The sequence below is a fragment of the Barbus barbus genome (genome assembly GCF_936440315.1).
Source record: "Barbus barbus genome assembly, chromosome: 26".
Taxonomy (NCBI): domain Eukaryota; kingdom Metazoa; phylum Chordata; class Actinopteri; order Cypriniformes; family Cyprinidae; genus Barbus; species Barbus barbus.
Genome location: NC_136754.1, coordinates 16,049,946 through 16,075,613, shown reverse-complemented (window position 1 = coordinate 16,075,613; position 25,668 = coordinate 16,049,946). Strand labels below are relative to the sequence as shown.

The 25,668-nt window shown below is 36.8% G+C and overlaps 2 protein-coding genes across 5 annotated transcripts in view; both read left to right on the top strand.

The window, feature by feature from the left end:
* LOC306846441 (TRAF2 and NCK-interacting protein kinase-like) overlaps nucleotides 1–12,788 on the top strand; it is an 86,807-nt gene extending 74,019 nt beyond the window's left edge. For all 4 annotated transcript variants that reach the window (XM_079379834.1, XM_079379833.1, XM_079379832.1 and 1 more), the window contains 13 exons: nucleotides 2,051–2,148; nucleotides 3,989–4,164; nucleotides 4,326–4,428; nucleotides 4,546–4,689; nucleotides 5,083–5,185; nucleotides 5,428–5,598; nucleotides 5,707–5,850; nucleotides 6,045–6,179; nucleotides 6,888–6,988; nucleotides 7,185–7,334; nucleotides 8,575–8,734; nucleotides 10,607–10,746; nucleotides 10,866–12,788. In XM_079379834.1, the coding sequence (XP_079235960.1) occupies nucleotides 2,051–2,148; nucleotides 3,989–4,164; nucleotides 4,326–4,428; nucleotides 4,546–4,689; nucleotides 5,083–5,185; nucleotides 5,428–5,598; nucleotides 5,707–5,850; nucleotides 6,045–6,179; nucleotides 6,888–6,988; nucleotides 7,185–7,334; nucleotides 8,575–8,734; nucleotides 10,607–10,746; nucleotides 10,866–10,949 (1,709 nt within the window). In that variant the 3' untranslated portion in view covers nucleotides 10,950–12,788. The remainder of the gene's footprint in view (nucleotides 1–2,050; nucleotides 2,149–3,988; nucleotides 4,165–4,325; nucleotides 4,429–4,545; nucleotides 4,690–5,082; nucleotides 5,186–5,427; nucleotides 5,599–5,706; nucleotides 5,851–6,044; nucleotides 6,180–6,887; nucleotides 6,989–7,184; nucleotides 7,335–8,574; nucleotides 8,735–10,606; nucleotides 10,747–10,865) is intronic.
* A 449-nt stretch (nucleotides 12,789–13,237) lies between these two features.
* On the top strand, nucleotides 13,238–23,839 carry LOC306845979 (solute carrier family 2, facilitated glucose transporter member 2-like). The gene is made up of 11 exons (XM_079379010.1): nucleotides 13,238–13,320; nucleotides 14,867–14,962; nucleotides 15,733–15,932; nucleotides 16,117–16,241; nucleotides 18,072–18,187; nucleotides 19,017–19,179; nucleotides 20,486–20,673; nucleotides 20,799–20,903; nucleotides 22,232–22,333; nucleotides 22,456–22,659; nucleotides 22,750–23,839. Exons 1-11 carry the CDS (start codon nucleotides 13,312–13,314, stop codon nucleotides 22,951–22,953), a joined length of 1,512 nt encoding a protein of 503 aa, XP_079235136.1. The 5' UTR covers nucleotides 13,238–13,311; the 3' UTR covers nucleotides 22,954–23,839.
* The last annotated feature ends 1,829 nt before the right edge of the window (nucleotides 23,840–25,668 follow it).

Here is a 25,668-nt window from a genome sequence, read left to right as displayed (position 1 = left end):
CTGGAGCAGACGTGGCCCTCCCAAAATGCCCCAGTCTGACAGTCTCCAAGGGACTGGAGGAGCTGGCACTCATTCAGACTTAATTCTGGTTGTTTTTGCTGGGCAGTTCCTGTCAGATGTGCAGTAATGCGCTCGTCCTCCAGAGAGTGAAGTGGAAGTATACAGGTCCTTCTCAATAAATTAGCATATTGTGATAAAGTTCATTATTTTCTGTAATGTACTGATAAACATTAGACTTTCATATATTTTAGATTCATTACAACACAACTGAAGTAGTTCAAGCCTTTTATTGTTTTAATATTGATGATTTTGGCATACAGCTCATGAAAACCCAAAATTCCTATCTCAAAAAATTTGCATATTTCATCCGACCAATAAAAGAAAAGTGTTTTTAATACAAAAAAAGTCAACCTTCAAATAATTATGTTCAGTTATGCACTCAATACTTGGTCGGGAATCCTTTTGCAGAAATGACTGCTTCAATGCGGCGTGGCATGGAGGCAATCAGCCTGTGGCACTGCTGAGGTGTTATGGAGGCCCAGGATGCTTCGATAGCGGCCTTAAGCTCATCCAGAGTGTTGGGTCTTGCGTCTCTCAACTTTCTCTTCACAATATCCCACAGATTCTCTATGGGGTTCAGGTCAGGAGAGTTGGCAAGCCAATTGAGCACAGTAATACCATGGTCAGTAAACCATTTACCAGTGGTTTTGGCACTGTGAGCAGGTGCCAGGTCGTGCTGAAAAATGAAATCATCTCCAAAAAGCTTTTCAGCAGATGGAAGCATGAAGTGCTCCAAAATCTCCTGATAGCTAGCTGCATTGACCCTGCCCTTGATAAAACACAGTGGACCAACACCAGCAGCACTGACTGTGGGTACTTGACACTGGACTTCAGGCATTTTGGCATTTCCCTCTCCCCAGTCTTCCTCCAGACTCTGGCACCTTGATTTCCGAATGACATGCAAAATTTGCTTTCATCCGAAAAAAGTACTTTGGACCACTGAGCAACAGTCCAGTGCTGCTTCTCTGTAGCCCAGGTCAGGCGCTTCTGCCGCTGTTTCTGGTTCAAAAGTGGCTTGACCTGGGGAATACGGCACCTGTAGCCCATTTCCTGCACACGCCTGTGCACGGTGGCTCTGGATGTTTCTACTCCAGACTCAGTCCACTGCTTCCGCAGGTCCCCCAAGGTCTGGAATCGGTCCTTCTCCACAATCTTCCTCAGGGTCCGGTCACCTCTTCTCGTTGTGCTGCGTTTTCTGCCACACTTTTTCCTTCCCACAGACTTCCCACTGAGGTGCCTTGATACAGCACTCTGGGAACAGCCTATTCGTTCAGAAATTTCTTTCCGTGTCTTACCCTCTTGCTTGAGGGTGTCAATGATGGCCTTCTGGACAGCAGTCAGGTCGGCAGTCTTACCCATGATTGCGGTTTTGAGTAATGAACCAGGCTGGGAGTTTTTAAAAGCCTCAGGAATCTTTTGCAGGTGTTTAGAGTTAATTAGTTGATTCAGATGATTAGGTTAATAGCTCGTTTAGAGAACCTTTTCATGATATGCTAATTTTTTGAGATAGGACTTTTGGGTTTTCATGAGCTGTATGCCAAAATCATCAATAAAAGGCTTGAACTACTTCAGTTGTGTTGTAATGAATCTAAAATATATGAAAGTCTAATGTTTATCAGTACATTACAGAAAATAATGAACTTTATCACAATATGCTAATTTTTTGAGAAGGACCTGTATAAATTCTTATATTGTTTAGACCATCTAGCATGGTGGATACATTGTTTTGAATACATTTGAATTTTTAGTCCAATCTAGTAGGCGTATTTCTAGGTGCTGTAAAGATAGGTAGGGTCCACCTTTTGTCAATTTTTGTTTACAAGAATGCCAGCAATCTCAGTTTTCATTCTGTTTGAGAACAAGTTGTCTTTTACATCTCCTCACCAATAATAAGAATAAAGGTCGATCGGTATGGCTTTTTCTTAAACTTTTACATGTGATGTCCTTTAATCTCAAACATGTGGTTACAACCTGTTATGTTGTTTTCCAGGGTCTGGTAAATCAGAAGGATCTCCATTGGCATTACAGGAGACGTCCAAACCCATTCAGGAAGAAAGCAGAGAGTTGAACAAACCTGGTCGACCTGCGGTAAGATGCATCCCAATAGCCTTTAAATATGATCTGGCCATCCTTAATTTCTCGATATGGACAGTACACTACTCTTTGAACCTCATTTTTATCTAGCATTTGCTTGAAGGTGCTTTTAGTTCTCTCTGGATGTAGATGTGACCTCCAAACACAGTTCTAGACTAAACAACCTTCAGACGCAGATGCTGTTTTACGGTTGGAGGCCAAATGTCCCACTGGTTGCATTGTTCAGACTGTCCTCTCTGCCAGTTTTCCACTTGTGAACACTCAAAGCCTTTAGATAAGTGATACACTGAAATGAAAATTCTTGGCTGAATCTTTGAGCACAATTGGTCAAAACTGATATTTAAAATTAGACTTTGTTTGAAATAACTATCAATTTTATTAATATTAATTATATTAGTATAATTTTAGATAAACTAAAATTACACCTACAACTACTTAAAAATTATGTAAAATATATCTACATAAATGCAATGGAAGTCAATTTCTATAAAAGCACCTGCCAGGGAATCACGCCCTTGACATTGGCATTGCCATCGCTATGCTTTCCTACATTTGCATGAAAAACCACCCCCTATCTTTTTTATTTTACTACATTTGTTTATTTATGGCAGGTTTATTTCTCTGAGAGCTATTTTGGCTTGGACAACCCAAGTCCTTACTTGAGGAAACTTCTCTTGAGGCGTGATGAATGTTTGAACAAAGGGCTAGAGCTGTCTACATAATTAGCTGAATTACAATCTGTATTAACCAGTTCCAAAGCTCTTTCTGCACGTCTCTCCTGTGTTTTCTCTCTGTCTGCTGTTCTTTTATCTGTCTTGTCACCTGAACCTCAATCAGGGCTGGAAAGCCAGAGTAAGGGTTGGTAACATTCCCATCCATCTTTCTCTCAGTCCCTCTCAATCTACAGGTTGCTTGGCAGGGGACTGTGGGAATTCTTGATTGCTAATCTCGATAGCAACGCTGACTTGAGAAAAGCTTGTCCTCTTTCACCCTCTCAACTTTCTCACCATGCTGGATTGCCAGTGGCTTTGTCAATGGACTCTATGTGTGGGTGTGTTATTCTCCCCACTTGGCTCGGATTCTCTCGCTCCATCGCAAATAACCCCAGCTGTTTGTTGGGAGCCTTGTTGTTTCTATAGCAACTAAAGTTCAGGAGGGGGCATTTTTATGTTGGGCCTAAAGCTGGGATTACAGATCGAATGCAAACTGATTACAGATGACCGTTGCATGAGACCTCCAAAGTACTCAGCAAATCATTGAGAATTTTTCTTTGTAGGAGAAAAAGTGTATCTGAATATGTGAGAATTTTACAACGGAATCATCTTCTACTTGAGCAAACCTCTAATAAAGATTGTGCACCTGCTGTGTTGAGTAAGAATGAACTTTACATTTTAATGAATTTAATCACCAGTGTTGAGACAGCTACTTTAAATTTGGAGCTTTATAGCACAGTTATAAAACTTTAAACCTCAGTAAGGCTATAGGAATTCTGTAAACTTGCTCAGTGAATCAGTGAAACATTTTTGAACCGGTTAATTTTCTTGAACCATCAAACGGACTGATTCAGATCAGATCGGGAAAGGGACGCCAGAAGCGAAATGGCGTTTATGTCGGCTCACTGCCCATGAGGCTATTGGCACCGACTTGTTACATTGTAATAATCCAATTCATTTTTAGCGAATCCTGATGGTTTGAGGAAAAATAACAGTAATGTAATATTTAAAAAAAAAAATCAGCAACTGAGCTATTGTCACTATATCAACAGCTGAACTACTGTCAGCTACTGAAGATAGCAGTGTTACTGTTCTAATTAGTTATCTCTCTCTTTCTTCAGGATCTGACTGCCCTGGCTAAAGAACTGAGGGAGTTGCGAATAGATGAGATCAACCGGCCGCCCCTTAAACTAACGGACTACTCCTCCTCCAGTGAGGACTCTGAGAGCAGCGAGGATGAGGATGGTACTGTGGGGCATGATGGCACGGTGTCAGTCAGTGACATCCCCAGGATCATGTAAGCGTAAACCTTTAGTTCTCTCTTGTTCCTCAAAATAAATTTTATGTCAGAGCTGTGCCTCAGCAATAAGGGCAATAAAATGAGAACAGAAATAAAATTCTGTTGTAATGTGATTCTGTCAAATTTAAACCTAAGTTTTCTATATTTGTCACCCTCAGGCCCTCTGTTCAGGGAAATGAGTCTTTCACAAGCAGCCGTGATGAGTCCTTTGGTGACTCCTACAACGATGAGTCTAAGGATGGCACCCTAAGAATGAGAGAGGTGAGACGCCAATGCCAGCCACATTAGATATTATTTAGCTCCAAAAAAAGACTTGTATTATATCTCACTTCTCAAATGTTTCACACATTTTTGACTTGCGTTGGATGTTCTCTATAGACCAATGAGAGGCAACGCTTGGGCCATGGCGAGAGCAATGGTTTCGCAGGCCACGGGAACCTACCAGACCTGGTGCAGCAAAGCCACTCCCCATCAGGAACTCCAACAGGCCTCAATTCCCAGGACCTGGACTCTATGGATGAGGTAGATAACATTTAAGAGGGACACGCATCTGATATATTTAGCCAGGCAAAGCAATTTGAAATATCCCAGTCTTGTCCTACCCTCCTCTCTCTTTAATTTGCTCTCCTCTCTTCACTATAACTTGAATTAAAATGAGACTAAAGAGTCTGAAAATGCGAGGAAAGCACTTTGCTCTCCTAATGACTCTTAATATTTTCATAACACTGTCACAGACATTATTTACTGACTCAAGTGAAAGACTAAAATTTCCTGCTGTGTTATAGAACTCATTTTTTCTGAACCATCTATTATCTAAACAGCAGGAACTGTGCTTCTGTTGTATTTTTAGCCCCATCTGCAGACTGTTTTTCTAATTTTACTGGAGCTGATATGGTTCATTTGTTATGTTTGTAGTTTGGTCATGGAGGTGGTTCGAAAGCTTCTTTCACTCCTTTTGTGGACCCACGTGTGTATCAGACCTCCCCCACAGATGACAACGATGAGAGCTCAGCGGCCGGTAAATATACAAATCACAAACAAACACATCTCGTTATCACAGTCTGCAACACTAAAAGGAAGAACATTTATGGAAAGCAATTTAAATATGACATTTTGGATAAAATGGGTTTTAGAATAGGCTTATTCTAGGCAGTGAATGATTCCTGCCAGGGTTGGTTCTTGTCCAAACATCAGTTTATGAATGAAATGTTTCCTCTTTCGTATCATTTAATGTGTTTTCTGGTCTTCTCACCTCTGCAGCTTTGTTTGCTAATGAGCTGTTGCGTCAGGAACAGGCCAAACTGAACGAGGCTCGCAAGATCTCTGTGGTCAATGTCAACCCCACCAACATCAGACCTCACAGCGACACACCAGAGATCCGCAAGTACAAGAAGCGCTTCAACTCAGAGATCCTGTGTGCTGCTCTATGGGGTAAATCACCCTCTCTCTGATATTTGCCTTTTTGGTTTTTAATTCCTCTTCTCACATACATTCTTGAGTTAGAATCCAATTCTGACAAGGCTCGTGTTTCCTGTTCAGGTGTGAACCTCTTGGTGGGCACTGAGAACGGTCTAATGCTGCTGGACCGCAGCGGTCAGGGCAAGGTGTATAACCTCATCACTCGCCGGCGCTTCCAACAGATGGAGGTGCTAGAGGGTCTAAATGTCCTGGTCACCATATCAGGTTTGTCCCACTACAAAAGGAACTTAGACAAGGGCATCAAAGTTGATATTTGCAGTCAGATGGAATTTAAGTCCACATTTTTAAGTATGCACTAAAAAAACATGTTGAACCAAGCCTGGTGGCAGCTCTTTGTGTCTTTTGGGGATACATGTAATGTTTTATTAACATGTCAGCCTTGTCATTGATGTTTACAGGGAAGAAAAACAAGCTACGTGTCTACTACTTGTCATGGCTGAGAAACAGAATACTGCACAATGATCCGGAGGTAGAGAAGAAACAGGGCTGGATCACTGTTGGAGATCTGGAAGGCTGTATTCACTATAAAGTTGGTAAGTCATCCATCTCTGCTAGAGTTGTCACTCACAAAAGTATTGAAATCAATGCCAGTGAAATTTCACAGTACTCAATACCAAGTTGGATACCAAAATCTTGTACGGTGGCAACTAATATCCAAATAAACCTCTTGTATTTAAGTATAAATTACATTAACACTGTGGCATAAAGTATTTGAAATATTAAATCCAGTAATAAAGACTAAAGGTTCTCTTTTAGTTATTGTTTTTTCCTGAATATCAGGGACTTCATATTATCAACAAAATTAAAATGGTATCAATTGCTACTTTATTGTATTATTTATATTTTATTAACAACATAAAGAATACAATTAATAGCAGCAGCTTCATGGAATACAATTGTTTTGTATTATTTATATTCTATTTTATTAGCAAGATTACATATTAATATAAATATTAGCAGCATATATATTAGCTGCATTTTCTGAGGGTGCAGAATGAAGTAAAGTCCAAGATATTGGGGTTGAAAGATGAAGGCTTTCCTGTTCGAGCGAAGGCTGTTAAGACAGAGGCGGTTGAGTAGGCTAATCGAGATCTCTGATGCTAATCGAGAGGATTGGCATTCAGCTCGCCTCTAACAGCATGGAGAGTGGTAGCGGGAAACGGTCTGCTTCCTTGTATGAATATGACAGACTGCCACTGTGAGCTGCAGGTAACTGAAAGCGCGATTTACTTTGTTTTCAGTGAAATACGAGAGAATCAAATTCCTGGTGATCGCACTGAAGAGCTCTGTAGAGATTTATGCATGGGCCCCCAAGCCGTACCATAAATTCATGGCTTTCAAGGTATGATGTTGTACCAATATTTCTTCATCTTTCAAATGCTCCCTGTTTTTCTTTCTTGCTATTTAACTAACATTTAATAATATAATTTGTCAATGAAGGAAAATGCCTTAAAGGTTTGCATGCATTAACTGCCTGTTTAACCAGATCCCTAGAATCAGCATCCATTCCTGTATCTGTATCTCTTTGTTTCTGGCAGTCGTTCACAGAGCTGCAGCACAGGCCTCAGCTGGTGGACCTGACTGTAGAAGAGGGTCAGAGGTTAAAGGTCATCTATGGCTCTAGTGTGGGCTTTCACGTCATAGATGTGGATTCTGGAAACCCTTATGACATCTACATACCATCACATGTAAGTGATGCATTTTTAAATTAACCTCATAGAAATGCTGGATACATTTTTGTTGCTTATACATTTGCAATACAAATCTCTTTATAACCACAAATTAAATCGGAATGCAACAGTGCAAACCTTTGGTTTTAATCTGTGGGACTAGGCTGTGGTTTGGTGTCTTAGAAACACAATTTAGCTGTGCTTCTGGCTGAGGGAGCCGTTCATGAGCAACATCCTCTTGATTTATTTGAGGGGTTCCCTTGGCAGTGTTGCTCTTGGGGGTTGTAGCCTAATCTTAGTGAAATAACATGTACCTCCACACGTTACGTTCCATTCACGGCACTTGAAAGTGTGAAAAGTGTAAGAATGATATCAGGAGCTTTGAGGAAGTCAGAAGCTTGATTTCTGTTCCTATACTACACATAGTATGTTCAGATAATGGCTGTATGTATACGCACACACACACACACACACACACACACACACACACACACACACACACACACTCAAGTCGATATTCTGATATTTTTTCCAAAGCACATTTTACCAATTCCATACCACATCATTCTTAATAACTACTGTAAATTTTGTATATAATAATTTATAAGTGATTATATGGTTGTTAACAAGGGCTGTAAGTGCAAAGCACCTTATATTCAGATGTGCATGATTAAGTTTGTTTTACAGGTAAAATGGGCCAGAAAAGAGATTTAACACACTGAAAAATCAAAAATGTATTAAATCGCCAATGAAAAGGATCCGATACTATAGAAATTGCAACATTAAGGTGTGACATTTGGACAAGAAATGCTCATTGGAGAAGAAAATATATTAACAGCAAAAGACTTTAAAAATTAAGGTGAAGAAGATGTTAAGCCAAGAATTAAATCAGGAACCCTTCGGTCTCAGGTGGCACCATTTTCCAAAACTGTAACCTTCTTGGTGTAGTCTCAATTTGCTGCTTATTAATAGTTAGTAAGGTAGTTGTTGAGTTTAGGTATTGGGTAGAATTAGGGATGTAGAATATGGTCATGCAGAATATGTGCTTTATATGTATTAAATAAACAGCCAATATACGTGCTAATAAGCAACTAGTTAATAATGAGAATTGGTGGCTATGCTAAAGTGTTATCAAAATACTATAATTCCATAGATTCCCTTTCTTAAACAATGAATTCAATTCCTTGAATGTATAAATGTAAATGGAATATGTGGTCAACTGATAGTCTCCTTAAGCACCCCTTCTTCTTTCTCTTAGATTCAGAGCAGTGTGACTCCTCATGCCATCGTGGTGCTTCCTAAGACTGATGGCATGGAGATGCTGCTGTGTTATGAAGATGAGGGCGTTTATGTCAACACCTACGGCAGAATCACCAAGGACGTGGTCTTGCAGTGGGGAGAGATGCCCACCTCTGTTGGTGAGTCTGTGTTTCAATACCCTTCCCAGCTGTGCAAGAAGAAACATACTGACCAGAGAATGACTTCTATTCTAGTTATCAAATATTTATCTTTAGTGGATGCTTACAAAAACAGCATATTTTGCTGTATTGACTAATATTAGCATGATTTCACAGTGGCACTGATTTCCGATTGGCCTCTACCGCAGTGTCTGTTTATGTTAGCTGCCAGCACATGGGATGCGAGGCCAACAGAAGTGCATGAAAACAACAAAGGGCTGCCACACATCCTCGGCTTTGTGGGAGGAGATAAAAGTAGTTCACCCAGAGTTCAAAAGAATTCGAACTTGGCTTCAACTTCTTTTTTTTGAGAAGTATGAATGTGGTTGTGTGTGTGTGTGTGTGTGAGAGAGCTGGTTTGAGTAACACATTAGCTGGAGAATTTAGGGCTTTTGGCGCGCTTTATCATATATAATAATCTCAATGGGGGAGTGTTTGGGCAGAGCTCCTTATGTTTGGCAGGCTGTTATGATTATTAATAGTGCTTGCGTACAGAATTATTCATTTTTTGGGATGATTTTTATGCAGTGCTTGCTAATCTTCACCCTGGCTTATGAAAATATGTCAAGGAAGGCATTCAGAGATCTTACAAAGAGATGCATCTACCCTTTCAAAACAAGACACTTTGTGTCAGCAAATAAATAGGCCATACTATTGACTCATGGGCAGTTATGTTAGTTATGTCATGTACTCACCCCTCATGTTGTGCCAAACTTGCTTTCTTCCTTTCCACACCAAAGGAATTTTGTCAAGTCAATTTTATTAAAATTTTATTATTTTCATAAGTATTTATTTTTTCCAAGTAGCTTTACAGAAAATTGTTAATGTTTATAATAGTTTAATGTCTTCATCCCTTATAGTCACATTTAGCAAATTAGAGCGACTAATAGTAATTTTGTTAAAATATAAATCAAGAATTTGAGATTTGCTGTATAGTAAATATCACTGTACATGAGTGTACTGTATGTATTTGAATAATGTTTGATGCTTATTTATCTGACTTTATATATAGAGCTGTGTGATAATATTTAACAGAATGTCTAAGATGTTCTGTTTAATAAAATGAAAGTAGATGGGGACCAGGAACTATCAAGACAAAAAAGCACTAAAAAAATCCTAGAAGTCATTCATAAGGCTTGTTCGCTGTATCCCAATTCTTCTCATGAGGAACAGACTGAGGTTTAATGGGGATAGTTCACCCAAAAATTTAAATTATGTCATTAATTACTCACCCTCGTGTCATTCCAAACCCGTAAGACATTCGTTCATCTACGGAACGTAAATTAAAGTATTTTTGATGAAATCTGAGAGCTTTCTGACCCTGTATAGAATACTTTTTGTGTGCACTTTGTGTCCTTACAACCTTTCTGGGCTTTGAACGTGTTGCGTTGCTGTCTATGCAGGGTCAGAAAGCTCTCAGAATTCATCAAAAATATCTTAATTTTTTTTCAGTAGATGAACAAAGGTCTTACGGGTTTGGAACGACATGAGGGTGAGTAATTAATGACAGAATTTAAATTTTTGGGTGAACTATATCCCTTTAAGAAGTCATTATTTCAGTAAATATACCACTGTCATTTATATGAAAAAAGTGGCTTTGTCATTCTGCATAAATAACTACTTGTGTGTTTTTGTCTTTTTTTTTGTCCGCAAGAAATGAGCAAAATATCACAGATATTACCTTGGCCAACAGGGATTTTTATAAGCGGAGTATCATTTTCAAAAGTAAAAGGAGTTGTTCACATTTCTTTGAGAGAACTATGGTACTGTACTTTGTTTTAGGTATAAAGATTGTCTATGCATGAGAACTCAACAAGATGTTCTGTTTTGCAGCATATATCCACTCCAACCAGATCATGGGCTGGGGAGAGAAAGCCATTGAGATCCGCTCTGTTGAAACGGGCCACCTGGATGGTGTTTTCATGCACAAGCGAGCTCAGAGACTTAAGTTCCTCTGTGAGAGGAATGACAAGGTTAGACTTACAGTGTTGTAGATCATCATCAATGTTATTGTTCATCTAAAATAGCTTAGACCATTTTGGACAAGCTTACATTTTTCTCTTTTTCTTTTTTTTTTTTTTTTGTCCTGCAGGTGTTCTTCGCCTCGGTCCGATCAGGCGGCAGCAGTCAAGTGTTCTTCATGACGCTGAACAGGAACTCTTTGAGGAACTGGTGAAGCTCCTGCAGACCCAACACTGTGGAGCCTTTTTCCTGTCAGAATTGCATCTGGGAGCGCACGATACATTGACACTTTGGTCTGAAAAAGATTTTAAAAATATTAGAGACTCTTGAGGAGTGAGCTTGGAGACATGGGACTGTCCCGTAGGAAGAGCGCTGGCTCTCTGCACACGGCTCATGGAGGTGCAGTATCTGACGTTACCTGCAGTGGCACGCAATTCCCAGAAGAGGGGGCTGATTAACTTGAACTTGGTTTTAGACCTTATTTGTGGCCTCTGGTAAAGCCTGTTCTTTTAGGGTCCTCCCCTTTACCTTCCTGTCCCTGGTTTCCCATTGGTTTTGATTGACTTTTCTTTCAGTTTCCAATGAATTTTAGTCAGTTGCATGATTGTAAAGAATTGGACAATATTTAAAAAATAACAAATGTGGGGATTACATTAGCAAGCACTCAGGCTAAGACCAAGCTTTAGTCTCTTGATGTTTCACTTTAAAATATTTCACAAATATCTGTGATGCCCGTTTTTGTCCGATTTCTCAAAAGAGAACGACATGCTTAAAAGAAACAAATAACACTGGTGCTCATTTGTATATTGTCAACAAGATCCATATACTGTACATTTATCCAAAGTACTGTATATCAAAGTATAGTTGAGTTTGTTTTATAGCTTTGAAGTTGGAAAAACGAAGCCGAAACGGATCATGATCGCATCTTTAAGTTGCATACCATGCTTTGAATTCTTTCTCTGGTCCTTTTTTGGAATGTTTGAAACACGAAGGAACAGAAGTAAACTGAGTGAAATCTAGTCATACTCGGAAGAAAACGGTCCTCCTCACTGGTTGCATGTTTGTGTAGACACTGGATCAGATGTTGTGTGATGTGTATGTCAGAGCAACATGATATCTGAGATCAACAAAAAAATTAAAAAAGAAAAAATAGAAAGAAAAAGGATAAAAGCACCTGTATTTCAATGACAATTGAGAATTGATGATGACTTTTTTAGATTACATTATAGTGCCTAGCACATATTAACCTGTGTGAAATCAATCTTTAGAGGCACTTTGATTTTCTATTTTTGCATCTTGTATTCTTATGCCATAACTGTTTCGGCCATCATTTGTAGGCTGTATGTCTCACTTCTCAACATTTTTAGAAGGATTCAGCATTGTTATATTAAGCTGTAGCTTCTTACTTTTATTTTGTCACAATGTTTAATCAGTCAAATGGCACTCAAAACATTCCAAAAAGGGAAAAGGGTCTTCATCTGATAATTATGTGGTACTCAAAATTCAATTTCTTGGACTAAAATATCACAAATGTTGGAACTTCTTGGTACAGACAGTAGGTCAGCTGATATTAACCATAATGTATTGTTCATTAGATCTTTTTTCAGTTCATTACTTCTGTTTTGTTTTATATGTTTGCCTGGGTTTTAAGTTCAACGCTTTAGATGTTCTCAAAGTCACTTGATGTTTGCACACTATATAGATATTTGTATTTCTTTCACATCTCTTACATAGCAAAAGAAGATATTTTAATGGTGAGGGAATGAGAGGTTTTTAGCAATAATGTCCTGCTGATGTATGTATGTATGTATGCTGTGTGAACACTGTGTTCGGCCAGTGCTGGGGAAGAACCTCACTGAGCTCTTTTAATTAACTACTTTATTTGACACTCAAGAATGGTTACTTAATGTTTCTGTCTTAATACGTTTTTAATGATCGTCGAAGCTGTAAACAAGATTCTCATTTCTTTTACAGTGATAGAAGCACTATGTCCTCCTTTTTTGGTTTGTTTTTTTATTTTATGATAAGAAAAAATAAACAAATAAGTACCTTTTCTGGCTTGTGTTAGTGTCCCTCACTCTAGTGAATCTTTTCCAGGGCTCACAAAAACACCAGTATCTGTGAGCGCTGAGAACTTTGCTCTGATAGGTGTAATACATTAACTCTTCTTGCTCAAGCACGTAACGTCTTATGCAGTCGCTTTGCTAGATTGATGCTTTTTTTGATTGCTATAACAATGCCGACACCTGACATTTTTCAATATTTGCATAATAAACATGTATTAGTATACCTTAAAGTGATATAAAAAGTCATGTCAATCATTTTGACCACACAAAAAAGTGAAACAATAGTCTGGTATTCAGTGGGAAGATGATTTTCCTGAAGCAGCACATAAACAGCGGTGATACATGGACATCATTAGTGGATCAGGGCAGAAGGTCTCCAGCACAGCACACATGTACAGCATGATCCTGCAGTGACAGGGTTGATCATTTACTGAGTATTGGGAAAGCAGCTGAGAACCTTGGAGCCACTATTAACGACCAAGTGTGGCTTTTGCTGACACTTCATGCAAAATGGAGAAGGTAAATTCATTTTATCCTCCTTTATGAATTAATATGGATAATGAAAATGTCGTTTGATTTGCATCTGAATAAGTAACAGGTTGATATTGCTAAATGTTTTTTTTAGAAGAGATTATAGTAATGACAGGCAGAATAGTGAATGCAGGTGTTATTCATGCTGTGATTGAGTTTACTATTAGTGTTACTGTGATTTGACAAAATAAACATCCATTTAGATGCAAATTGACGACATGATCAACCAAAATGACCAGAATGCAGATAATTTTATGTATGAAAAACTATTTTGATAGTTTTAAGAAATGCTACAGTTCCAGGTGTGTAAATGGAGCTGGCCATTCTGTTTGAATGACTGTTTGTTGCATATTTACGCAAGTGCTTAGTAAACTATGTGTATGTAATTGCACATTGTTATTGTTGCTACTATAGTAGATAATTCTAGTAACGTAATGTGTTATGCACGCTCCTAAATTAGTATTACTGGAGATTTTCAGACCATCAAGAGATTTAGTTCTGTTCACTGAGGTATTACTCATGTACTGGACTGCACAAAATATATTTAATTATGTTTCAGAAATTTTATAACGTTCATTTTGTAGTCCCATCATTTCGGTTAAAGAGAGTTAATCCAACTATATCTAATCATGTCCATTGTTCTTGACTCAAATGTTTGTTCATACAGAGAATACATGTTTTATTCATTTAACAAATATGCTTCATTTAAAGTGCACATTTGAATTAAAATATATTGAATTTTTTAGTTCACAAACATTTGACTTTTTATAAAAAAGCTCTGACCTTAACTATAAATGATATAATTAAGAGGAAAACCTGAAAGTGAGCACTGTAAGTTTTGCAGATTTTGTTTGTATTGCTAATTTCTGCACATTCTAAATTGATCGAGTAAACGATACTGATACTGAATATGAAATTTGATGTTGAAAGTTTTTGCAGGTTTTATGAAGGTAAATTTAAGAATTTTTAATTGGTTTTTAGTACCAAGTCAAGAAAATGTTAAGGAATAAACTGAATGGAGAAAAAAAATGTCAATATGCTTTCTAAATCTTATATTAGCAATGGTTACTAAAGTTTAAAAATACAACTTCCAACATATTAGTGTTTTTCTTTACATTTACTTGAGCAGTAAAATGGCATAAGTCTTGTTTTATGAGACACTGATCAAAATTAAGTGAGTTTATGATTAAAACAAGAACAAATATTTGCCAAAGGGGTTTAGAAAAATCTGCTTAATTCAAATGGAAAACAGGTTTTTATATTGCATTGACAGATGCTTGTTCTTGTTTTAAGCATAAGCTTAATTTTGTTCAATTTCAAAAACAAGACTTCCTACGTTGTTTGCATTTAAATGTATCTTGATTTAAGGATATTTAGATATTTGTATTGGAAAACAAAACTGTGCTTGCAACATTTAATGCCATGATTTTATGAATTCTTTATGCTCATATTTAAGACTTTTTTTTTTGTGGAAGGTCAAAATGAATTAGTTTCAAGATCTTTTTAAGGGTCGTCATGTTTTCCTGTCTCACAGCAGTTAACAGGCACACTCGCTCTGGCAGTGTTCACAGCTGCGCTTGGCTCTCTGCAGATGGGATACAGCTTGGGCGTCATCAACGCCCCACAGAAGGTCAGTCATCACACCATCATTACCAGTGTTGGGGAAAGTTACTTTTAAAAGTAATGCATTACAATATTGCGTTACTCCCTAAAAAAGTAACTAATTACGTTACTTAGCTACTTTTTATGGAAAGTAATGCCTCACGTTACTTTTGCGTTACTTTTTAAATATGAGCAGGGCTTGATTATTTTTAATACAAGAAATTACATTAATACAAATGTAAAAGTCCTGTATCTTGTGAAGGAAAAGTAAATTCACGTCTGTAAAGTAAAACTCAGGATAAGAAGGTTTAACTCTCTTCGGCAATAAAAAAAACAATGAAACACAATTGTTAGTTTAACTAAAGTCATTTTTGCTGTGTAAATAGCATATCGTTAAAAAATATTGCTATTTTCACTTAGTGTAAATAGAATCCATCGCTATTTGCACTTAGTGTAAATAGCATCTGTCACTAAAAAAATTTGCTATTTGCACTTGGTGCAAATAGCCGCTGCCAAAATTTTTTTTGAAAAAGTAACTCAGATATTTTCTTGTAAATTAAAAAGTAATGCATTACTTTACTAGTTACTTGAAAAAAGTAATATTATTACGTAACTCGCGTTACTTGTAATGTGTTACCCCCAACACTGATCATTACAGCCTTCACACTCCTAGCTGCATTCAAAGCCAGCGTGATATGGAGTTATCTCTTTGAGATTATATCTTCAAGAGAAAGGAATATTGTTCAGTATCATTATTGGGAAGGGATTTGTCATGGCATTATGCCATTTGTGTTGTAGGTCATTGAAAGGCACTATGCAAGATCTCTGGGTGTCTATGATGAAGAACTAGCTCTTAGAGAAGGAAGAAACGCCACAGAACATGAAGAACCGACTGATGCTTCTGTGGTCATGTACTGGTCCTTGTCAGTGGCCATCTTCTCCGTCGGAGGCATGGCGTCTTCCTTTCTAGTGGGCTTTGTTAGCGACTTCCGTGGAAGGTGGAGTATTTGTGAACTTGTGAATTATTATTTGCGATAAGATAAAAAAGAAACTGCTCAAGGACAGTAATTGCAAGAAATAGTTTCAGCTTCTTTTATCTTGAAAGAATAAAGTTTTATATGTTCAGATTCAGTGGAATGTGACTCACATTATTGATCCTGTCTGTATAATATTGATTTACAGGATCAAAGGTATGCTGTATATAAATGTCCTGGCTATAACAGCAGGGCTGTTAATGGGTCTGGCTAAGATGGGCACACCTTACCTCATGGTGATAGCAGGACGTGCTATCATGGGACTGTACTGTGGTAAGACAGAACCGTGCCTCTATTTTCATGGAATCTTGAGAGAAGAGAAAAGCAAGGCAAGGCTTTTATAAAAACAAACAAACAACAAGAGTGCAAAAGATAGAAAAGAATAAAAACAGTTTAAAAAAATATATAATAATAACCTTACTCTAATGTAAAAATTCAAAAGCAGAATCTCACATTTTGGATACAACATTGCCAGTTATTTGGTCTATTTTTGCTCCACAAATGGAATAGTAATGTTCATGAACAATTCATTCATTTTGTGTCCGTCTAGCGCAAAACTGTTGACTGTTGCAGTTACACATTACATTTTGCATGACACCTAACTCTTCCTGCAGCAGTTTATTTCTGCTACTAAAGATGTGATACTGCCTACTACAGGGCACTGAAAGTACTATATCTTGTGCGTTCAGCCCTTAATCAACAACAAGGCTACTTTACGTGAATGTGAGCTCCTTGGCAAGATTTTAACTTTTTATAAATATACTTTATTTATTTCTCGCTTGCAATTTTGAGGTGCTCAGTTTTATTTTGGTTTTAGAAAATAAACATGATTGCTCTCCTCACAAATAAACTCTTTCTTGTTTGTTACATGTTCTCTGTGCCTTGTCTTGTCACTTCCTGTCTCCCGTGGTGTTTGTAGTCAGTTTGTATCTTATCTTGTTCAGCTTGTTAGCCTCCTGTATGTGTGTGTGTGTGTGTGTGTGTGTGTGTGTGTGTGTGTGTATATGTGTGTATATATATATATATATATATATATATATATATATATATATATATATATATATATATATATATATATATATATATATATATATAATAGAGAGAGTTAGATAGCCCTAGTGTTTCTTTGTGAGTTGTTGTCTGGTTGCCTGTCATTCTGTTCGTTGTTCCCTTTGGTTTTTGGCTTATTGTTTGTTCTAGTTTTTCCATGAAATACCTGCACATAGATCCTTGCCTCTGCCTGTGTTCCCCAGCTTTTCCACACGTTACAGCTTTTGTCTGGCATGTCTCTTTGACTAGTGCATCTTTGAGCCTATATTTAGTATAAGCAAAATACTTAAGTACTGTTAAAATCAGATACTCTCTAAGACTTTTACTCAAGTTGTTTTGGAATTGGTGACTCTTGTAGTGGAGTAATTTTCACTGTAAGTATCTGTACTTTTCCTCAAGTATGGTTTTCCGGTACTCTTTAAACCTCTGCTGTCAAGTAACCAAAGGAATGAAAGATATGAACCTGAAGACACATTAGGAACTCACAATGTTTCTCATAATTTGTCTTTGACTGCATGTTTTCCCAATTCACAATATGATCAATTATTGAGTATGTGGACATGTTCAGGGATTTTGAAAATATATAAAATTTTAATTGAACTAATTTAAGCTCAAATTAACTAACTGAAAAAAATTGAAATTGACTTGAATAATAGTAGCTCATTGTGCCAAACAATGTTCAAAGATCAAGCAAAATGATCCAATTTTCTCATGACTACAACGAAACGTCTCCGAGCAGCATTCAGAAGCAGTGTTTCCTGATCAAATCAGTTCAGCGAAGTATTCAATGACTCACTCATAGAGGCACCCATTGGCTTCATTCCTAAATGAATCATTATTTTAAACAAATCAGTTGAGTGAATGATTCATGGTTCACTCATCAAGACAATCGCTTTTCGTCCGCTACAGACGTAATGAATATATTTAACATATATATCACATATAAGTAATTTACTTAAATTAGTTTCATTACATTGCACTGTTATATGTTTGGTGTATGTTTATGCAATATATTTTGACTGCACACTGGTTCATATATCACACGTGTTGTAGGTCTGTCGTCTGGCCTGGTGCCTATGTACATTGGAGAGATTTCTCCAATGAAGTACAGAGGTGCTATGGGAGCACTTCACCAGCTGGCTATTGTAATTGGCATCCTTATTAGTCAAGTGAGTGCCACTTTTATAATACATCTAATCCACAATAAGGGTTAAAAGTTCATAGTGGGAGCTGAATATTAACTGAATATTTAATTTTATTTAATAAAAGAGCATGGCCATACTGATCTTCCATGGAAAATCCAGCCTGATCTCACTGCAATTCGTACATATTTTACGAGGTGGCTAATTCGTATGACCTCACTCATACAAATTCATCAAATTTTTGTTCATTAATATTAGTTGCACAATATTAGTTGCACAATTCGTATGAATTTGTACGATTGACCTACACCCCTAAACCTACCCGTCACTGGGGTCTAGACAAATCGTACAAAATCGTAAAAGTGAGGTCGTACGAATTAGCCACCTCCTAAAAAACGTACGAATTGGTCATGAGATAGAATTGGAAAATCTGTTTTACAATCAGCTGAAACAATTGTGATTAAAAAATAAAAAAAAATTGTGGTTGTATTTTTAGTAAGATGCTCATGAGGTCAAAGGTCACATGATCTGCTCTTAGTCTTCATCAGTAAAAAAAAAAAAAAAAGCCTTTATTGTTCTTTCAAATTATATATATATATATATATATATATATATAATTTGAAAGAACAATAAAGGCTTTTTTTTTTTTTTTACTGATGAAGACTAAGAGCAAGATATATATATATATATATATATATATATATATATATATAAGACTAAGATATATATATATATATATATATATATATATATAATATTTTTTTTTTTTTTTTTTTTTTTTTTCAGTTATTAGAATTTAGTTAATAGAACTTATTAGAATCTGTAAGATGTGTGCAAGTGTCCTTGTTATCTACAGGTCATCGGTCTGGATTTCCTGCTGGGAAATGATGAAATGTGGCACGTGTTGCTGGGTCTTTCTGGAGCTCCTGCCGTCCTGCAGTGTCTGTTGCTGCTTGTGTGTCCAGAAAGCCCTCGATACCTCTACATCAAACTAGGCAAAGCGGAAGAAGCATGCAAGAGTATGTGCCAAAGCCTTCTCACTCACTACTCTTGGACAATGTATGTTTAAACATGGATTAATAGGCCTTTTATGAGAATATAGCCATACAGTATAGAGAATACAGCCACAATATTATGACATTAAAGTAATAATATTTAAAATAAAATCAAAACTACAAGAATAACACTTTGTGAGATTCAAGTCAGTATTACGAAAATAAGGAAAGTAGCATCAAAGTAAAGTGGCGCTGATCACTGGGTGCCATTACAGATCGCACAAAACAGGCAATTTCCTGAATGTCCGTCTGGTTCTTTCTCCTTAATAAATTCAATTTCCTTCAGTTCACTGCCGGATTCTAATGATAACTCTGAGCTGATTTGCCAAAAGAATTTCTTTGTTAGTATATACTAACACATACTAGTCAATCTAAATCCTCCACATACATTTTCTGCATTGATGAAGCTGATTAATATATATAATCTCTTATAACATTATTCTTGCAACATTACAGCTTTATTCTCATAACTTTATGCCTTTGTTCTAGTAACATTATGACTTTATTCTCAAAAACACTGGCTTTATTTCCAAAATGACTTTTTTTTTTTTTTTTTTACATTACATCCATATTTTTGTAATTTACCAATTTTATTGAGATTGAGATTATTTTGGTAGCACTATAAATAAATTTTTGTACCATTACAACTTTATTTCTGTAACGGTATGACATAATGTTTTAAAATATTAGGACCTTATACTTGTTCTCGCGTTAGGACTTTATTATCTTTTATTTTTCTCATGACCAATTTGACGTGAATTTGTATGACCTCACTTTTACGATTTTGTCCCGATTTCACTGAGGGGTAGGTTTAGGGGTGGTCATTCGTATGAATTCCTAAGAATTTGCCACCTCATAAAATACATACGAATTTTCAAAAATCATATGAATTCGTATGAGTGAGGTTGTATAAATTTATACGAATTAGCCAAGAACAAAAACTATAAAGATATTAGTGTCCACACCAACGGACTTTAAAGTTGAATGTATTTTAATTGGCTGTCAATGTTTTTATCATTCACCCAATGGAAACAAAACTGTTCTAAAAGTGATTCTAAGAATATTGTTCCTCTTTGTCATCACTGTTATAGTTGTGGTTGAAATTCAGAATGTTCATCAACTAAACAAAGTTTTAAAAATCGCTCTAGTTTAAGAGAATAGCTGAGTCCCTATTCTCTTAGACTGGAGCGATTTTTAAAACTTTGTTTAGTTGATGAACATTCTGAATTTCCTCAACAAAATAATGATTCCCAGTTCTTCTTTCTGGTAGGTCTGAAAAGGCTGAAGGGAGATTACGACACCTCAAAGGACATAGCAGAGATGCAGGCAGAGAAAGAGGAGGCCATGAAGGAGGCGCAAATGTCCATCCTGCGGCTGCTCCGTTCCTCTGTGTACCGCCAGCAGCTCTTTGTGGCCCTGATGATGCATTTATCTCAGCAGTTCTCTGGGATCAACGCTGTACGCTCAATCTACCTTTATACTCCCATTATACTGAAAAAAAAACATTTCGATTGACATTTTATGGACCCCATTACTATTAGACAACTGTAATATTTGATCTTCTCTTTGTTGTTTTTTTCTAGATCTTTTATTACTCTACTTCCATCTTCCAGTCTGCGGGGGTCGGTCAGCCTGTGTATGCCACTATTGGAATGGGAGCTATAAACATCATTTTCACCCTTGTGTCGGTAAACAGACACTAATTTAAAGGCAAACACTGGCTGCTGAGGAACAGGCTCCTGTCTCTTAGAAACAGCAGAGTGTTGTTGCCTCTTGGGCTTTACTTTCCCTTAATGCTTTTTGACAATATTTCAAGACTCATATTGTAGATATTCCAACTCATTTGAGAGCATGTTTCTTTAGACAACAGATTGCAACTGAAAGGCAGATCACTATGATCACAAAGTCACCTATTTAGATTAGATTTATACAAACTTGTGCTGACATTATCAATTATGCCAATATTTAACATATATGACCCAGTGAGACATCTCACCTTGAATCTTGCGAACGGATTAAGATAACTGCTGGATCTGGAGAGGTGGCTGAAGCCTGTCTTCTCTCGGCTCTCAGAGCTGGAGAACAGCCATATGTTATCAGGGACTTTGCAGTGTTTATCTCTGCTAGTTCAAGGGCAGCCTGCAAGTGAAAACAGTTTTGAGTAATGAGTCAAGAGCTACTCTAAATCAAATAATCCATTCAGAACAAGTGTTGATGAATCTGGTGCAGGAAAGCACAATACTTTAGACTAGCCTGAGAGCAAAGTCATTTCCTGATGTTTACTCAAGTATGTTTTAGCTCTAAAGAAATGAATAATTTAATACATTTAGAATGAAGTAATTTTGAAAAAATGGTTTAAATGTGAACTCGCATGAGATGAAGACTGCAGACAAGTAAAAACAGCTAAATAAAAATACATTGAAGGCCACCATACAAAGGTATTGTGATCACATAAGCAGCCAGATACTGTTAATTTTGTCTTGGTAACCAGAAGCTGAAATGGGATTGTTGTAATGGGGCAACCCAAAAATCTGGGGGTGATGTGAACATGATTAAAAAACAAAACAAAAATAAAAACAGTATAATAATAATAATAAAGTTATTTAACAATATATAATTGTATATATAGCTATTAATAAACAATTTTCAATAAAAAATGGAATACAATACACATATGGATGAATATACAAATGTCCACCAAACTGTTAGAAAAAAAGCATTAATAATAATAAAATTGTTAAACTAAATATTTCTATATTTACAGTGAATTCAGGTTAATTGAGACATTTTCCCCAAGTGATTTCAATGGTAAAAAGTGTCCCAATTTACCTTAATTCTCTCCTAAATAGTGTGTTCAGCAGTTCAAGGCCACTAGATGTCAGTATATTTAAAAAAAATAAATAAATAATTCAATTCCACCTTCAAAACATATTTCAGCATACTGGCAATTGTAGATAATTGTGGTCATTTTTGAACAGTCCTATTCATTCATGTTTTTGCATGTGTTGTTTTACAGGTGATCATGGTGGACAGAGCAGGCAGACGGACTCTCACTATTGTTGGATTGGGAGGAATGTGCTGCTGTGCTGTGGCCATGACAGTGGGCCTGACTTTTCAGGTATGATCTGCATTTTTTAATATACTGTAAAAGACAACAAAAAAATAGCAGAAATGAAGAAAACTTGAGTAGGTCTGTGGTAAGTATTTGTTTAATGTCTCACTTTTTATTCTGCTGTTTAGGATGTTTACTCATGGATGAGCTACCTCAGCATGGCAGCTATATTCCTTTTTGTGTCGTTCTTTGAGATCGGGCCTGGACCAATCCCATGGTTCATTGTAGCGGAGATCTTCAGTCAGGGGCCACGTCCAGCAGCCATTGCATTAGCTGGGTGTTGCAACTGGACATGTAATTTCATCATTGGCATGTTTTTCCCTTATTTAGAGGTAAATTGAGTTTCCTGAACCTTTAATATTGTCCAGTATCTTCACAAGCCATCACTAGATAAGCTCTTATAACTCTGCTTTGGTCCTTAGGGTCTTTGTGGGAGCTATGTCTTCGTCATTTTTGCAGTACTCCTATTCGGTTTCACTGTTTTTATCTACTTGCGTGTACCTGAAACAAAAGGGAAGACTTTTGAGGAGATAGCAGCTGTTTTCCATCGCAAACGTGGAGCCCCCCCCTCCAAACCTCAAGAAGAAGCTGAGATGGTGCAGCTCAAGAGCTCTACAGATGCTTGAAAGGGGCCGTTATCTTATGAAAACTGTGGAATGAACGATGTTACTGCTGTCACAGAACTCTCCTGTTATGACAGAACTGATCTGCTGTATATTCCACAGAACTTCACACTGAGAGCTCAATGACTTAGCTCATCATTTGACAGGAAATAATTGGTCTAGGAGCAGGTAAAGAGATTAACTAAACACAAACAGCATAATCGTGAAAGATGGTGCACAATATAGACATGCACTGACTTTGTTGCAACCAATGTTGAGACTTAAATGATTGTATATTATTTTTTTTATATTCCCAATGTTATATCTGTTAAAGATCTTTTAAAGGCATTATAAAATAATATTTTTAAGTGTATTTTATTAATGTGATTTTTTTCCTTTGTTTAATACAGAGAAATTTGGTTGTGTCATACCTGAAAGAAGATTATTCAAACTTTGAGGTATAACATAATGATAAATATTTTCAAATGTACCTATGAAAAAACATCACCTATAGTTTGTTAGTGCATAAATAATAATATTCTTACATTTTGTTCAAGATTGGTGGTATTACATTTGTGTATTTTTGCCATTATAAAATTATCCATATTTTGAAGTAAATCATTACAATAAACTTCCATAGCAATGATTTGCTTTATATAAGACTGTTAGGAAATAACAGTTACTTTATTGCAGCTACAGTAGTTGGTTGATGATACAGTAGCCTACATAGGAAGGCCTTTGAAAACACCATGTTTGCTGTGTCTGTTGCTTTTGTCATTTTTACATTAAAGTTATACTTCATGGCAGTTTGATGAGTGTCAGAGTTATAGGATGATATTAGACTCAAAATGATTAATAGATGCATGCACAATTATCCATGTACTGCATAAATTTGACCTTGGTGGGTTTTTTTCTGTAATTGGCACTTTGTCAGTTATTCCTTCCTTGTATTATTATTATCATTAAAGGGCTATTATAGTCACTCATTTAAGCTATTAGTAACTGCAGATTTATATTCAATTAATTAAACTATTACATTAACTTAAACTGTACTATATTAAAACAATGAGCCTTTTATAGGCTATAGCATAAAGCCTACTGGCTAAAGGAATGACAATGAATGACTAGGGAAAAATAGCTAGAACATATTTTATTTAGGTCTACTTATTACTAAACTGTTTTCTGAGTCAGCGTCGGCTGCAAAGATGAAGTTGACAATGCTGATTCGCCATCTGTTTATAAGTAGCCTATAAATAGCATCTAATTAGACTTATTGCAAAGATCTGCTACTTTTACAGCATGTATAGAATGGCTATTTTCACTTAGTGTAAACAGCAAATCTCTAAAAATGCTGCTGTTGTTACTTTAGTGTAAATAGAATATATCATATTTTCACTTAGTGTAAAGCATCTATGGATATTTGCACTTATAATAGTGTAAACAGCATCTATTGCTATTTTCAATTAGTGTAAATAGACGCTGCCCTAAACTAAAACCATACGGCATTGCCATTAACGGCTGTACAGTTATAGTCCTTTTGTTCTATGGATGGAGGCATACACAACCATCAATGATCCTAAAGTAAATAGCCAGTTTTTCTCGAAATACAGTGGCTTTATTCTTGAAATTAAATTTTTATTCTCAGCATTTTATTTCAACATTTTTCTGGATATTTAATGTTTAATCTCGCATTATAATGACTTTATTCTGGAGATGTTTTTTTATTATTATTGTTTGGCCCTACAATCCTCTCTCTTACTCCCTCATTCATGAAAGATCTCTCATTTGGAAAAATCCTCCTTTTCACATGATGCTTGGCCCGAGCTCAGGCTTATCAGCACGGATTGTACTACAAACTATTTTAATTAACCAGTGTATCTAGACTCTAGTGTATCCATATGTTTGGTTTACTGTATTTTATTCTGATAATAAACAGGCTGCAACATTTGCAGTGCACTTGCAATGTATTTATGCATTTGTGTACACTTACAATATCAACAAATCTTTGTGCTTTTGTAAAATAAAGAAAACGGGCTGCGTTTTCTGCTGTCTCGGTCGAACTGGAGCGTGGAACAAAAATGAAGAAAAGCTCAAAAACAAGAGAAATATAGCCTCTCTAGGCTATAGAAAGCTTGAAATGTCTACTTTAAAAGAACCGATTCAAACCGAAATTAAACACTCTCTCATTATATAGGCTACTGTAAGTGTATGAAAGGTGCATTTCTCTCATATTGTGGAGATGGCAAATCAGCATCGTCAACTTCCTCTTTGCAGCCGACACTGACTCAGAAAACAGTCCAATAAGTAAATAAAATATGTGACCCTGGACCACAAAACCAGTCTTAAGTCACTGAGGCATATTTTGTAGCAATAGCCAAAAATTGGGGAAGTCGTGGGGAAGTTGTGGCCTAATGGTTAGAGAGTCGGCCTTGTAATCCAAAGGTTGCGGGTTCGAGTCCCTGGCCGGCAGGAATTGTAGGTGGGGGGAGTGAATGTCCAGCGCTCTCTCCATCCTCAATACCACGACTGAGGTGCCCTTGAGCAAGGCACCGAACCCCCAACTGCTCCCCGGGCGCCGCAGCATAAATGGCTGCCCACTGCTCCGGGTGTATGTTCACGGTGTGTGTGTGTTCACTGCTGTGTGTGTGCACGTTGGATGGGTTAAATGCAGAGCACGAATTCCGAGTATGGGTCACCATACTTGGCTGAATGTCACTTCACTTCAAATACATTGTATGG